Here is a 17018-nt window from a genome sequence, read left to right on the forward strand (position 1 = left end):
TTTCCACAGCCTGTAATGACTTTAAGTGGCTTTTTGCCGCGTGACCCCACGCCGTGGAGGCGTAGGTTAGCTGCGGTTGAAGTACCACCTTGATAAGCGTTCGCTTATTCCTTAAACTGAGGGTGTTTCCACCTTTGAGTAAGGGATAGAGCCTAGCCCTGGTGGTCTTCGCTCGCGCCACCGTCTCCACGATGTGCGGTTTCCACGTGAGACGCTGGTCCATCGTCACGCCCAGGTATCGTGTTTGTCGATTCCAGGAGATGGGTTCCTGGGATAGTGTCAGTCTGTCGAGGTTTTGTGGGATTTTTCGTTTGGTAAAAAGGATAGCCGAACTTTTGTTGGGATTTTGTTTAACCGGAATGTGTTTACTACAACACGTCACCCTGCACAATGCTGCCAACCCATCGAAATGAAAATGGCGCACAATTCAAATACTGCGTTACTTTTGGGACACCCTGTATGTTTTTATTTTTTTTTATTATACAGTCATAATGTCATTAATTTTAAGAGCAGATAGAGAAAAATGAGTATAATACGATGGCGTGATTAAAGAAAATGAAATGCATATTTAAGCTGAAAAAAAATTTTTTCAAATCATTATTTAACCCCCTTTTCAGGCTGTTACTGACCGGCTGACGTCAGCCGACTACGATATGAACAAAGCGACCTAGATGCAATGTTGCCATATTTATATATTTTCGCACATATAAAGACAATAAATAAACGGTTTGCTCACGTCAGCCAATAATAATTTAAAATGCTATAAATTATTTTTTTATAATTATGCAATCAACATATTAAATTGTTATTGTTACCCAGCAAGAACCTCGAGGAGGTCTGAGCATGACTTGCCAAAAATCATTTTTTATTAACATCATAGTGATAATTTTTTAATTTGCTGTAAGCCTTCTACTAAAAATTGAAAGTAACGCGGCCCATTCAGATGTACAGGTAGAAAATGCGGCCCAATTAAACGATCGCCATATACTCCTGTCCATACATTGACACCCAACCTCCTCTGAAAGCTAAACCGACGAGTAGTGTGCGGGTTTTCATCTGACCAAATGTGACTATTATGGCTGCAAAGAAATTAGCTCTGTTTCACTTTAAATAAAATTTAATATTGAAATTACAAAACCCCAAGAGTTCAAATAATTTAAATTTCATTTCATAACCATTTCAATTTCATTACAGAAATAATGACATAAAAAACCAACACTCACTAGATAAATTATAAAGAGAGGGTGAAATGTATGTAGTATTTAAATATTGACTGTAAGTAATAGAAGATAAAAATACAATCGGACGGAGACAAATAAACAACTCGGTACGTGTTTCCGACCTAGGCTAACCTGTGTCGAGGTCAATAACCTTCTAATTTGCACGTGTGCACTTTAGTAGGATCGTATTCCATGCAAAGTAGAGCAAAAAGTTGTCGGTCTTTTATCAAAGGAAAATCGTGTCATCAATGAATAGGGATGATTGTTTTCGAATGTACGGTTATTACAATTTATCATTTTTAATATTATTAACGTTTTCACGTTTTATAATTTATTATGTTAAATAATACACAGTTTTAGTATTTCAGTTTATTATTCAATATGCAGTTGCGTATAACCAAAGTTTACATAATAAATGTAAACTTTAGTGTAAATCTAAACTTTGGTGTAACCTAGGTAGGCACTTATTGTTTTTGAGAAAGCAATACTTATGTTTTTTACCTGTTTAAAATGCCAGCACGAGTAAAACAGCATTCATCCGTCCAGAGCACTTTGTTAATAAAGTTCTGCTGCACTTAGGAACCAATTGCAAAATTCAAGACGATTGGGGAAATCAGCTGCTTCTAAAGCTTGAACTTTTTGAAAATGTGTTATGTTAACTCCTTTGCGGGAAAAATGCGGGAGATATGGAGGGTGGTAGATTTGAATAAACGCTTTAAATTGTTAGGTAATGGTTTTGTAACCGTGTGTAGTGTATTTTGTATATTCGGGTATTTAGTGTGCCGACTTTTTTTATTTGATAAAATACAGTGTGCCTACAAACCTCTGCTTTATTTATTTTCTTTTAACGAAAGTTGACTTCGAGAAGTCAGGCTTGTTAAAACATTTTGCACTAAGTTAATACAATTATTAAAATTAGTTATAATAAAATGCAGCATGATCCTTTATTTACTTGCATTTTATTGGTTTCGTACATATGTATCCGTATACTAAAGCGGATTAATTAAATGTGAACCACAGATTATGATGTGAACTTGGCAACGCTGTTCGCTGCAGCTGACGATTTGTTCGTGACATTACGTTACCCGAGCATCCGGGCATCTGGCAGGGCCGCCTTCTTAGCGGGAGTTATGGGTTGATTTCCTTCATTTTTAAAAGTCGAGTAAAACATTTTTTTTCCGATTTTCTGTCTTTATTAAGTCTTCCGAATACGTGATTAAAATTAATGACATTATGACTGAAAGCAGCAAAAATATCTATTTTAAAATATAAATTAGTTCTACTTGCAATTTTTTAATGTTCGGCGCGCCGTCTGCACGAAAGACTGGTGACTCTAAAATAACCCTTTTCTTTCTACCAATGCGCGTCTAATTCCAGGTCAACGTGATTTTCCATGTTGCAGCGACGGTACGTTTCGACGAGAAGCTGAAGATGGCGGTGGCGATCAACATCCGCGCCCCCCAAGACATCCTCAGGCTCGCCCGCCAGATGCCCAACTTGAAGTCCATGATGCACGTCTCCACGGCCTTCTCCAACTGCATCAACCACGTGGTGGAGGAGAGGATCTACCCCGCTCCATTCGGCTACAAGGAGCTGATCCTGATGACGGAGAAGCTGCCGGATAAGGTCCTGGAGGACATAACGCCCAGGTATACGCAGAAAAAAATCAAATTTGCGCCATCTAGCGGTGAAGTTACAAACTTGAAAATATTTTGCAGGATTTTGGACAGTTACCCTAACACTTACGCCTACACAAAACAAGTAGCAGAAGACGTAGTGCGACAAGAAGGTTACGGCTTACCAGTTGGCATCATGAGACCCTCCATAGGTACCAGATTCCTCCTAACCTTGCCCTTACCTCATCTGTATCTTTTTTATATTTTTTCAGTGGTGTCTACGTACAAAGACCCCCTACCGTCGTGGATCAACAACATGTACGGCGCTACTGGCGTGGCGGCGGGGGCCGGGGTGGGACTTCTAAGGGCTCTGCACTGCGATCCCTACTGCAACGCCAACATAGTCCCCGTGGACATGTGCGTCAATTCCTTGATAGCGGCGGCTTGGGAGGTGTCCGCCACATTCGAGAAATCGAAAAAGGACCGGTGTGACTTTTCCCCACCGGTCTACCACTACGAAAGCAGCAACGAGAAGGTAAGTGCAGGGTTGCAGGGGGGAAGGGATGTTTTAGAACTTGTATTCAAATGGGGTGAAAGCTCTTGTAATATTGAGGTTTCTTTTTGTTTAAAAAGAACGGAGCTTAGACGACATCTAGTAGTGGCGTAGCGAAATAGAACGTTGAAGAGGTTGACGCTAGATGGCGCCTATAGTTCTTACCCAAAAATTATGGTTTAATAATTGAAAAATACCTGGGTACACAGTAATTGGTTCAAAGATTTCAAGACAAAGGTTGAGCAAGGCTTAAAATTAATGTAAACGGGTAAAATAAAAGGTACTAAGACTACATCAGTACCTATTTGCATAAAAAGGTTGCCCAGCTAAATAATTACTTTTTGGTACATGAATCATAATAAAAAGGTGTGTAAACTTCCAGTTTGGCCTCAGATTGCCCCTGGAATAATTGGTTCTTGTGTCAAGGAGATAAATTTTAAAAAAGTCAAGGGTCTCATTGCTCTCAACTTAAATAAATTAAATTTTAGGAATGAATAAAAAAAAATGTCGATATGTTCTATAAATAATATATCTGATAAAAATTTAGAATGTATTTGTATGCACTGAGAACGCCTGTAACGTGGTGTTTCTTTGCATTCAAAATCCTGTAAAGTCACCGTGAAACGTGAAAGCCACAGATCTTAAGTGCCATCAACTAACAAGTTTGCGAACTAGGACATTCAAGCTGTTGCTGTTAGATGGCGATGGCAAGTCTTACCTGAAAATGTGTTTCAAATTTGAATTTAATAATTGAAAAATGTTTACATATATAGTAGTAGGCACAAGGAAGTCATGTGAACGAAAGTAAAAAATGAAATAAATAAAACTACGCCATAGCAGTATTTATTTGCAGTTACTAAGGGGTTGTACCAGAAAATTATAAATTTTCAGTGACAGTTGACAGGATTGTTAGGAATATTATCTAAAAATAAAGTAAAGAAAGGAGAGCTAAAACCAAAATATATATTAAAAAAAAGTTTAGGATGTATAAAACTACTGTAAAATCCTTAGACCTTTGGCGCCAACTACTAACGACTTTACGAAATAGAAAGTTCAAGGGGTTGAGGTTAGATGGCGCCAATAGTTCTTCTTAAAAATGCGTTTCTTTTTGAGTTTTAACAGTTGAAAAATACTTACAAATACAATAATAGGTACGAGAAAATCAAGTGAATGAAAGAAAAAAATAAAACAAATAAATCTACGCCATAGTATTTATTTGCAGTTATTTAGAGGTTGTACAACTAAATTATTAATTTTCAGTGACAGTTGATAGGATCATTAGGAATATTATCTTAAATAAAGTAAAGAGAGGAGAGCTAAAATCAAAATATATATTAAAAAACAGTTTAGAATGTATGAATCCTAAGACCTTTGGCGCCATTTACTATTGACCACGAAATAGAACGTTCATGGGGTTGAGGTGAGATGGCGCCAATAGTTCTTACTTAAAAATTCGTTTCTTTTTGAGTTTAATAGTTGAGGAGCAGCTATGCAAAAGCCGATAAATCCATAATAAGTGGTTTTGAGATAACTAGGAAAAAGTTGTAACTACAACATTATTCACTATAATCTTAAACTTTATACACAGGTTTTATAAGTTTAATCATGGTTTTAAAATATATATTGCTTACTGTTCAGTTTTATTAAATGTAAATTTTATTCCACTTTTTAAATTGGATTTATCGCCTTTTGTTCAATTATCATGTGGATATATAGACTTCTGCTCAATTTAAATGGATTTATCGGTTTTTGCTAAATCAGATATACCGACTTCTGCTTAATCTATACTTATTTTATGGAAAAGTATACCATACATTTTTATTTGAATGATACACATACAGTTCAAAGTACAAAAATTTTAATACAAAACGAAATAAAAAAATTGTGAAAATCTAATCTAGATGTAACCAAGCCGTTATTAAGAAGCGATTTCCGTGCCTAACTAAAAAAAGTTAAAAAACGGATTTATCGGCTTTTGCATAGCTGCTCCTCAGTTGAAAAAATACTTACAAATACAGTAATATGTACGAGGAAATCAAGTGAATTATTAAGTATAGCTCAAAATTGAAGGACTTGCAAAAAATAACTAAAACTAGATCATTGCACTATGTACCTACGTGTTTGCAGTTAAAATATCTAAAATGTAATTAAAAATATCCAAATGTACGTACCTGGGCCCACTGATCACGCTGGTAGTGTCAAATTGTTCGTCTTCTTTTCTTGCACCGTGATTATATACGAGTTAGTACAATGGTAGTGAATTGCATATGAGAAATTCAAATGTGTCCTACAGAGGGGTCCAAGAATAAACGGTTATCGCGCTATAATAATTTCGGAAAATTAACTTGTTGCAATTTTCCAGCCCATCAACTGGAACGACTTCATGGAGGCTTCGAGGAAATACGGGATGCTCAACCCCAGCGCCAGGGCCGTATGGTACTACAGCTTCTCGCTGTACAAATCGTACCTGTCGTACCTGTTCGCCATCTTCTTCTTGCACGTGATTCCCGCTCTTATTGTAGATGGCGCCCTACTTTGCATGGGAAAATCTCCACGGTAAGATGCTGTACCCAGTACAAAATTTGTTATGGAAAATTTTTTTTTCTGGGATGTACACTTGAAGAAATGTTGGTCTCTGGAGATGAGTGTTAAATTTTGAAAAACAATAATATTTCAGCAATGCCTTAACATAGAGCAACCGAATTTGGTACATTATTTGCGTTTATAGACCGATCAAAATAACTCGTTTAGAGGAGAAAAAAAAAGAAATTTGTTACCTGGACTTTTATAAGTGGAAATGGTAAAGGGGCTTATAATAAACGAAAAAAAAATAAATGCGTGAGCAGGGGCGGCTTAGGGTTGATTTGGGGGGGGGTTGAAAAGTTATGAAAAATTGTATCATTGGGATTTCTGGCGAAAGTTGACGTCAGATAAAAAAGTATTCAGTACAAAAGTTGTAGATCATGCAAAAATCTACAACTTTTGTAGAAGTTATTTTTTAACATAACCTCATAATTTCCGAGAGAAATGAGAAAAACAGGTTTTTTCGCATTTTCTAATTTCTCTCATTCTCTGCAATAAAAAAATTTGTAATCACAGTTCAAAAACATGCTCAAAAATGCAAAAAAGTAAAAAATGACTTGCAGCAATGAATTTTTCTGTAATTGTTAATAATTTATTTAAATTTAAAAAAAATCAAAAACTGATTACACCATTCAACTGTACGGAAAAAATACAAAAAAAAAACTGTCTCATTGTTTGACCCAAAACTATTTTTGTACGGTATTGCTATAAACATAAGTCGAATAGTGAATAAATAAAATAAATAATATTTCTTTTTCCGTAGGATCGATTAGTGTACTTATTTTTTTTAAAGTTTGATGAATTCATAGATATACAGTATGTCTAAGATAAGGAAGGGATAGGCATTAGGATCTAGGAAACGGTAAGAGATACGGGGTGGCTCAAATTAGAAAAAAGTGTGTGTTTTTTATACCTAACAATATGCTGTTTAGAAAGTTTTAAAATTCCGGGTAGTTCCGGAGATATCCGAAAAAACCCGAAATTTTGCAAAATTATTTAATTTTTTCTGACTTTATTTGAAAACGAATTTTAAAATAAATTACATATTTACAACGCCACTTTTTTCGCTCTATACAATGGCGTCAACATTTTTGCAATCCGACGTTTCGTCTTCGAAGGGCCATCGTCGGGTAAATTTTTTTAAATACGTCGCTGCTATTTTCGTGACAAAATCTAAAGTCATTTTTAATTCTGAATTAGACGATATTACTATTGTAATCGCTTAAAAAGTTTTTAGCTTGTTTTAGCTATCATTTAAAATTTTTCCTAAGTACGGCTCTGAACGCTTTCAAAATATCTATTGGATGAAGTCATAACAGTATAAAAGTCAATACCGCACAAAATATCCAACGATTTTTTACTACTATTAGCAATACTAATTAGAAACAATAAAATATTTCATAAATTCGTATTATTTTTTTATTAGGTACAACTTTTAAATTATGGATTAAAAAAAATTGTTGGATATTTTGTGCTGTATTGACTTTTATTCTCTCCTCTCTCTTTCTCCTCCAATAGGGTATTTTGAAAGCATTCAGAGCCGTACTCGGGCAAAATTTTTAATGATAGCTAAAAACCTATTTAAGCGAATACAATAGTAATATCTTCTAATGCAGAATTAAAAATGTCTCGATTTTGTCATAGAAATAGCAGCGATATATTTAAAAAAATTAATCTGATGATGGCTCCTCGAAGACGAAACGTCGGATTGCAAAAATGTTAACGCCATTGAATAGAGCGAAAAAAGTGGCAATGTAAATATACAATTTATTTAAAATTCGTTTTCAAATAAAGCCAGAAAAAAATAAAACGATTTTGCAAAATTTCGGGTTTCGGATTTCGCGTCAACAGTAGACTTTGCAGTTAATACTTTGTATTAACTGCAAAAATCTCAAATCATCCAGAGATAATTTATCATTATTTGTGCATTTGTAATTCGACTTAGATGTTTATAGTAATACTGTACAAAAATAAAGTTTTGGGTCAAACAATGAGACACAGTTTTTTTAATTTTTTTCTGTAGAATTGAATGGTGTAATTAGGTTTTGAATGTTTTTTAATTTAAACAAATTATCAACAATAACTGAAAAATTCATTGTTGCAAGTCATTTTTTATTTTTTTTTTGCATTTGTGAGCATGTTTTTGAAATATTACTACAGATTTTTTTATTTCACCAAAAAGTATATGTTAAAACGAAAAAAATGATTACCGGCAGAACTCTGTACGAGGATATTCTTAAGTAGAATTTTTCTTTGAAAAAAAAGTGTTTCAGTCCGAAAAAAATGAATATCTCAGAAACTTGATTTTTTATCAAAAAAAAATTGAGGTTATTTAAGACAGAGAAAGGTATACTTTCATCAAGTTTCGTCAAAATTAAATTATTTTTGCGGAAATGAGAAATAAAAAACAAATAATCTGAAAAAAAACTGTTTTTCGCATTTTTCTCGGAAATTTTGAGGTTATGTTAAAAAGTGACCTCTACAAAAGTTGTAGATTTTTGCATGATCTACAACTTTTGTATTGGATACTTTTTTTTGACGTCAACTTTCGCCATAAATCCCAATGATACAATTTTTCATAACTTTTCAACCCCCCAAATCAACCCTCCGCCGCCCCTGCTCAAGCATTTATTTTTTTTTAGGTTTATTATAAGCCCTTTTACCATTTCCACTTATAAAAGTCTAGGTAACATTTTTTTTTCTCCAAATGTAATTTGGTTGGACTATTATTGTTATCTTTAATTATTATTATTATTGTATGTTATACTCTATACTATATACGCCCTGTATAATAGCATAATAAAAACACTTGGAAGTCAACCGTTTGTTGGTCTCTTCCAGAATGACGAAGATGTACACCAAAATCCACAAGTTCTCCACAGTAATCTCCTACTTCTCAACCAGGCAGTGGGTGTTCAGATCCGGGAACGTTCAGAGACTCATAGGGAAGATGTCGGAGAAAGACAAGAAGATATTCTTCTGCGACTTGAAGGATCTGGACTGGGATATTTTCTTCCAGACTTACTTGCGGGGTGTTAGGGTGTACCTTATGCAGGATCCCATGGATTCTCTGCCGGAAGCAAAGAAGAAATGGAACAGGTACAACGCGGTTCAGGTTTTCTTGATCATTTGAATATATTCGCTGTAAATTTTTTTACAGGCTCTATTGGGCCCACCAAACTACCAAGGCCGTAGCAGGATTCCTGCTATTCCGGATATTATGGTCGTTGTTGTCCTTCCTTTATCGTATTATTCTTTAATTCTAGCTGTTGTGTTGTCCTTGTAAATATTCCTAACATAATTATTATTCATAGGATTTAATATAATTTAGTAATGATATAATTTATTTTATCGAGTCTTATGTTGTTTAAGTGAAATGTAATAAATTATTGTTTTTTTTATATATAAAGGATATTTTTTCGGAATTGTTCCTTACCTTGAATCCAAAATAATAATTAAGTATATTCCCACTAAACAAGAAACTTTACAATATAATTCAGAAAAGTTGTATTTGTTATACAGGGTGAGTCGGGAAAATCGCACCAAGCTCGAGGAATGAAATCTACATGTCAAAATAATATGAAAAATCTTAAATGTTATGCGATTTTCAAGTTTTGGCGTAATTAAAAATTTAAAAAAATTGAAATCGAGTATATCATGTTCCAAGTTCAAAAGTAGGATATTTGTCCAGTGTTGCAATAGTTTAACATTTGATTACAGTGATTACACGTTTGTATGATCAAAGTGTTTTGGAAATAAAGTTTCTCTTCTTTAAATGTCTCTAAATTGTGTTTAATTGTCTCTAAAGTCCCGGTTCGATACGTCCTATAGTTAAATTACAATTAACATTATGAAACAAAAAGTTATCACGGGAACAAAGAGGCATGGGTCACTTTTTAACATAACCTCAAAATTTCCGAGAAAAATGTGAAAAACAGTTTTTTTTCTGATTTTTCGTTTTTTAATTTTCATTTCCGCAAAAATAATTTAATTTTGACGAAACTTGGTGAAAGTATAACTTTCTGTGTCTTAAATAACCACATTTTTTTTAGGTATAAAATCAAGAAGTTTCTGATATATTCATTTTTTCGGCCTGAAACACTTTTTTTTCAAAGAAAAATTCTACTTAGGAAAATCATCGTACAGAGTTCTGCCGTAATCATTTTTTTCGTTTTGACATACTTTTTAGTGAAATAAAAAAATCTGCAATCACAGTTCAAAAACATGCTCAAAAATGCAAAAAAAATAAAAAACGACTTGCCACAATGAATTTTTCAGTAATTTTTGATAATTTGTTTAAATTAAAAAACATTCAAAAACTGATGACACCATTCAATTCTACGGAAAAAAAATAAAAAAAAACTGTGTCTCTTGTTTGACCCAAAACTTTATTTTTGTACAGTATTGATATAAACATAGACAAATTATCTCAGGATGATTTGAGATTTTTGAAGTTAATACAAAGTATTAACTGCAAAGTCTACTGTTGACGCGAAATCCGAAACCCGAAATTTTGCAAAAACGTTTTTTTTTTTCTGGCTTTGCTTTGAAAACGAATTTTAAAATAAATTGCATGTTTACATTGTCACTTTTTTCGCTCTATCCAATGGCGTCAACATATTTGCAATCCGACGTTTCGTCTTCCAGGGGCCATCATCAAATTAATTTTATTAAATATGTCGCTGCTATTTTTATGACAAAATCTGTCATTTTTAGTTCTGAAAAAAATTAAACAATTTTGCAAAATTTCGGATTTTTTCGGATATCTCCGGAACTACCCGGAATTTTAAAACTTTCTGAACAGCATATTGTTAGGGATAAAATAAACTTTTTTCTAATCTGAGCCACCCCGTATCTCTTACCGTTTCCTAGTTCCTAATGCTATCCCATCCTTATATTGGACACCCTGTATATCTATGAATTCTTCAAAATTAAAAAAAAATAAGTCCTACGGAAAAAAATTATTTATTTTATTTATTCACTATTCGACTTTATGTTTATAGCTATACTGTACAAAAATAAAGTTTTAGGTCAAACAATGAGACAGTTTTTTTTATATTTTTTTCCGTAACAATTGAATGGTGTAATCAGTTTTTGTTTTTTTAAATTTAAACAAATTATCAACAATTACTGAAAAAATCATTGTTGCAAGTCATTTTTTTTTGCATTTTTGAGCATGTTTTTGAACTGTGATTGCAGATTTTTTAATTTCACCAAAAAGTATGTGTCAAAACGAAAAAAATGATTACCTGCAGAACTCTGTACGATGATTTTTCTAAGTAGAATTTTTCTTTGAAAAAAAAGTGTTTCAGGCCGAAAAAAATGAATACCTCAGAAACTTCTTGATTTTTTTACCTAAAAAAATTTGTGGTTATTTAAGACACAGAAAGGTATACTTTCACCAAGTTTCATCAGAATTAAATTATTTTTGCGGAAATGAGAAATAAAAAACGAAAAATCAGAAAAAAACCTGTTTTTCGCATTTTTCTCGGAAATTTTGAAGTTATGTTAAAAAGTAACCTCTACAAAAGTTGTAGATTTTTGCACGATCAACAACTTTTATATTGGATACTTTTTTATTTAACGTCAACTCGCCAGAAATCCCAATGATACAATTTTTCATAACGTTTCAACCCCCGAAATCAACCCTCCGCCGCCCCTGCTCACGCATTTATTTTTTTTTTTTTCGATTATTATAAGCCCCTTTACCATTTCCACTTATAAAAGTTCAGGTAACAATTTTCTTTTTTTTTTCCCTCTAAATGAGTTATTCCCATCGGTCTATAAGCTCTATTTAATTGCAAAAAGAGCGAATTACCGAGCGGCTTTTGCCTGACACTGGAACAATTTGTTTAAAACGCTGTTTAGCAGGTTCTACTTTGTTAGTTTTATAGGGCTACTTTTTGAAAATTTTCTGTTTTGATACGTTTGTTTGGATCAATTAGAACCTATATCTACGATAAGGCCAAGCAATAAAGCATTAACTCATGACATAAAAACTACCTGGAAACCGATTGTGCGATTATGTGAAGGACAGTTGGTAGGTGAATTCTGCACACTTTCTATCTCGTGAAACATAATCTTAAATTTGTTACTAACAATTTTCAACAAAAATTCGCACTTTTTTTAGTTTTTTGCTTATAAAATGGAAATTACTAAAGTAATCTTAATGTTGTCGAATCGTAGAGAATAAAATTACGAAGAGAATGAGATGTCGAATGATCCGATCGGATAATTAGAACTGGAGAAAATCCGGAAAAACCAGAAAATTTGATGTTTTTTTAAAAAATTCACAAGTGCGCCACTTTTCAATTTTAAGAACTGAAACTTTGCACACAGGTAGCTATTTACTTGTATTTTATGTGTTGAAAACCCTGATTCTGTTGAACTAATAGTTTTTGCACAATCGCCATTTTAATTTTTTATTGCAATTTTTTTCGCTGAGGTCTGGATACTCGTGTACTTGTCCGGTTGAAGTTTCAAAAAAGGAATTTGAAAGTAGATAGGCCACAGCAACAAAACGTTTATTTTCGGTTTTCCATGAAATGCAGCGAAATAGGTAAAAAACGGTCGTGAATATGAGTAGAAACGGTCGAGCGCGCGGAATTAAATTGATTAACAAATATCTCCAACAACAATTTCACGGTCAATTGACCGTCTTTTTCATAAATTTCATCAACATCCAACGCTATTTGCTGTAATAACGCGCAAATTGTCCCAGGGTCAGGCAAAAGCCGCTCGGGAATTCGCTCTTTTTTCGATACGTTTCTTGGGATCAATTAAGAAACTATAACTACGATATTAATTTTTAAAATTAACGGTTTTTTAATCAAACAAATAGTTGCAAAAGAATGAACGAAATTAATTAACAAATATGTTACATCAGATTAAAATTACTAAATGCTAATAAAAATTTGTTGACGTATACGATGAAAAAATATCTGTGTGAGAGTTTAGTATTGTCTAAAATATGTTACTGTAATATAGTCTTTTATCCATGTTTAGACAAAGTAACAAGTAATAGATTACAAAAAATTCAAAACACTTGCTGTAAATTAATTAATAACCTGAGAAAGTATGACCATATATCTACTGCTTTTTAAAACTTAAATTGGTTGAAAATTAATAACACATTCAAATACAATTTCCTTTCGCTTGTGTATCGTATACTAAACTCTTCACCTCCTGAGTATTTAAAAAATAAGTTAACATGTTGCAACACAGTTCACACTCTAAATTTACGGAACCAAACATTAACTATGCCTCATCATAAGACTGCCATGTTTCAGCATTCATTTGCTTATAACTTATTTAAACTGTATAATTCTTTGGATACTACGTACCATCAATAGTCCAAGAGAATTAAGCTCAAAACTAGTGCTGGCAACTGAAACCGGTTTTTTGGATAGTCGGTTAACCGGTTTCGGATAATTCGGATTTTTATGAAATCCGAAAACCGGTTATTCGGTTATTCGATTCTTCAAATATCCGAAAACCGGTTATTCGGTTATTCGAATCTTCAAATATCCGATTATTCAAATAACCGATTATTTGATAATCTACTTCCTTTTTTTTTTTAGACATCGATTTGTCCGATTGTAATTGACCTTAGACAATTTCTCCGGGTCTGTCTTTGTAAAGCACCGATTTTCAGGTATCCGGTTTTGGCGATTCAAGTAACGGGTTATTCGAATAACCGGTTTTAGCAACTATTCGACTAACCGGTTTTATCTGAAATCGGTTTTTACGGAACCCGGTTAACCGGTTTCACTTTTTTCCGGTTTTTGCCAGCACTACTCAATACCTTCGAGATATGGCTGTCGCTTGACGTAGTTTAGATATTAGTAAAAATCGGTCGAAAATAATATAAACAGTGAAAATATAAGGTTGCGTCAACAAAAAAAATTGTGCTATTCGCAGAAAAAATTAAAAACTGCAAAAATACTCAAAAATCAAGTGTGTTTCCCAACATTTTCCAATATAACTTCTTAAATATGCAGTTTACAGAAAAAGCTACTACTGATGAAATTGTTTGTTATGAAATTTACTATAAGACAGAATTGTTTTGATACCTGCGCATTTCATATTTTTGCTGCTAGATAGCCAAAACAGCGTGAGAAAGTGATGAAAATCCAGGTAATTTTGAAGCGTTCGACTGATAGATAAGAAATTGTCCAATTCTACTATGAATGTAGATGTAAGTACTTTAAAGGATTACAAAACGAAATCCCAAAACCCGATCGAAATCGGTCTGACAGTTTTGGTATGAAACAATTTGTTACTAAATTTCAGCGCGAAATGTCGTTTTTTTTTGCGTAAGTGCTGAGGTTAAAGTTAGGCATTTTAATTGTCGCTGATTTTTTTACACATACTTGGACTCTGTAACTATCATATTATAGAATCGTTATAATATTAATTTTCTTTTTTTAATAATTTTTGGAGCGATTTTAAAAATTCGAAAAATTTTGACTATAAACAAATACTTTTGTGAAGCGGTTTTGTGGGTTGGAATATATACCAAAGTACTAAAAAATAGTTCTCGGAAAGACGCTTAACTTGAAAAAAATAACGTTCAAATCGGTCACATAAGTTCCGAGATATCAAATGTCAAAGTCAACAAGTGTTAATTGCAAAACTATGCATAATGTAACAACAACAAAAATTGAATTTGGACTAAAAACTTTTCACATTTTGTTGTTATACTGTATATTCATGTAAATAATAATATCGATGGTAGGATATAGGTACATAATCCACTGTTACTAGGTATTAATTTTAATAATTAAGTGGTAATAATGTTTAAATAAAATCTTGAAATTTTTATTATATTAAGACTATATTAATGTAATTTATTTATTGTATTCATATAATATAGAAAAAAATATAAATACAAATAATTATTTATTTATGTTTACAAAACGTGTTTGAATTTGAGCATTTGAATAAGAATCGTTGTCCATTATTTTCAAATCAATGTTTAACTAATTGTAAGTAGGTACTACTGTTAAATTAACAGCAAATAATGACTTATGGTTGGTTAATTTGATTTTTTAAATTTGCCAGCAATTTCATAGCCATCCTCGCAAGAAAATGGATCATTTTATTTATCACAAAATCCGTCAAAAACAGAAAAATTAAAAGATAGGCATAGGGAGGTGTAATATGGATAGATGTGGAGTAAATTTCTACAACAGATTTTTATTAAATATACAGGGTGTCCTATTTAGAAAAACCAAGTTATGGCGGTTCGGTCAATTAAATTCGACAATAAATATGAAATTACATATAGGGAAGCTTTATAAAAGTCCCCTAAAATTATGCGTATAGAATTCAAATATACAAAAATATACAGGATGTTCCATTTATAATAAGCAAATAGGTGCCGACTACCGGTATAACCAGAAGTATTGCAACAATGGCATTATTTTATTTAAACTCTAAATAAAACCTCCAAGACCACCAGGTCAAAAATTTTCAAAATTCAAATCGAAGTAGTCTCCGAAATGGGTCGTCACCGCATGACAGCCTGTATAATGAATTGCAAAGTGCGATTTTTAATTGTTTACTAAAGGAAGAAATTTTTGAGAGCGAAATCAACAACTATGCTATAAAAAAGCGGAATACATTTTTTAATAATGCGATGATACGTTTTATAAATATCAAATAATAATTGTTTGTATCTGCATTTTTTCTATATTAGATATATGTATACAATAAATAAATTACATTATTACATAAAATTTTCAAAATTTTAAACATTATTACCAAGTAGTTATTAAAATTAATACGTATTAACAATAGAATATCTACCATCGATATTATTTACATGAATATACAACAATGAAATGTGTGAAATTTTAAGCAGTCGTAATAGGCTGATAAGGCTTTATAATATTTCAATGAAATCTTGATAATTGAATTCATCCTATTTTGCTATATCAATTTAAAAAAAATCATCAAAATCGGAGCCGTAGAAGGCGAGATATTGAACGCCGAAGAGGGCACGTTCATTTTGAACGCGCGGTTTCAATTTCCATCATTCATCCCCCCGCGGCTCAAAGGGTCGGTTTGGCGATATTCATTGAATTTTCATATAAAAAGCACACATGCGATAATATTTATAAGAGCACATACGAAGAGTTCTTAAAAAACCTACCAAATTCAATTTTTGTTGTTGTTACATTATGCATAGTTTTGCAGCTAACACTTGTTGACTTTGACAGTTGACACTTGATATCTCGGAACTTATGTGACCCATTTGAACGTTCTTTTTTTCAGGTTAAGCGTCTTTCCGAGAACTATTTTTTAGTACTTTGGTATATATTCCAACCCGCAAAACCGCTTCACGAAAGTATTTGTTTATAAAGTCAAAATTTTTCGAATTTTTAAAATCGCTCCAAAAATTATTAAAAAAAGAAAATTAATATTATAACGATTCTATATGATAGTTAAAGAGTCCAAGTATGTGTAAAAAAATCAGCGCCAATTAAAATGCCTAACTTTAACCCCAGCACTGACGCAAAAAAATAACGACATTTCGCGCTGAAATTTAGTAACAAATTGTCTCATACCAAAACTATCAGACCGATTTCGATCGGGTTTTGGAATTTCGTTTTGTAATCCTTTAAAGTACTTACATGTACATTTATAGTAGAATTGGACAATTTCTTACCTATCAGTTGAACGCTTCAAAATTACCTCGATTTTCATCACTTTCTTACGCTGTTTTGGCTTTCTAGCAACAAAAATATTGAATACGCAGGTCTCAAAACAATTGTGTCTTATAGCAAATTTCATAACAAACAATTTCAGCAGTAATAGTTTTTTCTGTAAACTGCATATTTAAGAAGTTATATTGGAAAATGTTAGGAAAAACACGTGATTTTTGAGTATTTTTGCAGTTTTTAATTTTTTCTGCGAATAGCACAACTTTTTTTCTTGGCGCAACCTTATATTTTCATTGTTTATATTATTTTCGACCGATTTTTACTAATATCTAATCTACGTCAAGCAACAGCCATGCCAATGTGTAATTCTCCTGGACTA

The 17018-nt window shown here is 32.6% G+C and overlaps 1 protein-coding gene across 1 annotated transcript; it reads left to right on the forward strand.

Annotated features, from left to right (window-relative positions):
• The first annotated feature begins 2590 nt into the window (after positions 1 to 2590).
• Positions 2591 to 9375, forward strand: LOC108913678 (fatty acyl-CoA reductase wat-like). Its single transcript, XM_018719266.1, has 6 exons — positions 2591 to 2869; positions 2939 to 3048; positions 3109 to 3371; positions 5752 to 5945; positions 8814 to 9071; positions 9133 to 9375. Exons 1-6 carry the CDS (start codon positions 2652 to 2654, stop codon positions 9230 to 9232), a joined length of 1143 nt encoding a protein of 380 aa, XP_018574782.1. The 5' UTR covers positions 2591 to 2651; the 3' UTR covers positions 9233 to 9375.
• Positions 9376 to 17018: the final 7643 nt, after the last annotated feature.

This window comes from Anoplophora glabripennis, unplaced genomic scaffold (assembly GCF_000390285.2).
Source record: "Anoplophora glabripennis isolate ALB-LARVAE unplaced genomic scaffold, Agla_2.0 scaffold1286, whole genome shotgun sequence".
In the NCBI taxonomy this organism is placed as follows: Eukaryota; Metazoa; Arthropoda; class Insecta; order Coleoptera; family Cerambycidae; genus Anoplophora; species Anoplophora glabripennis.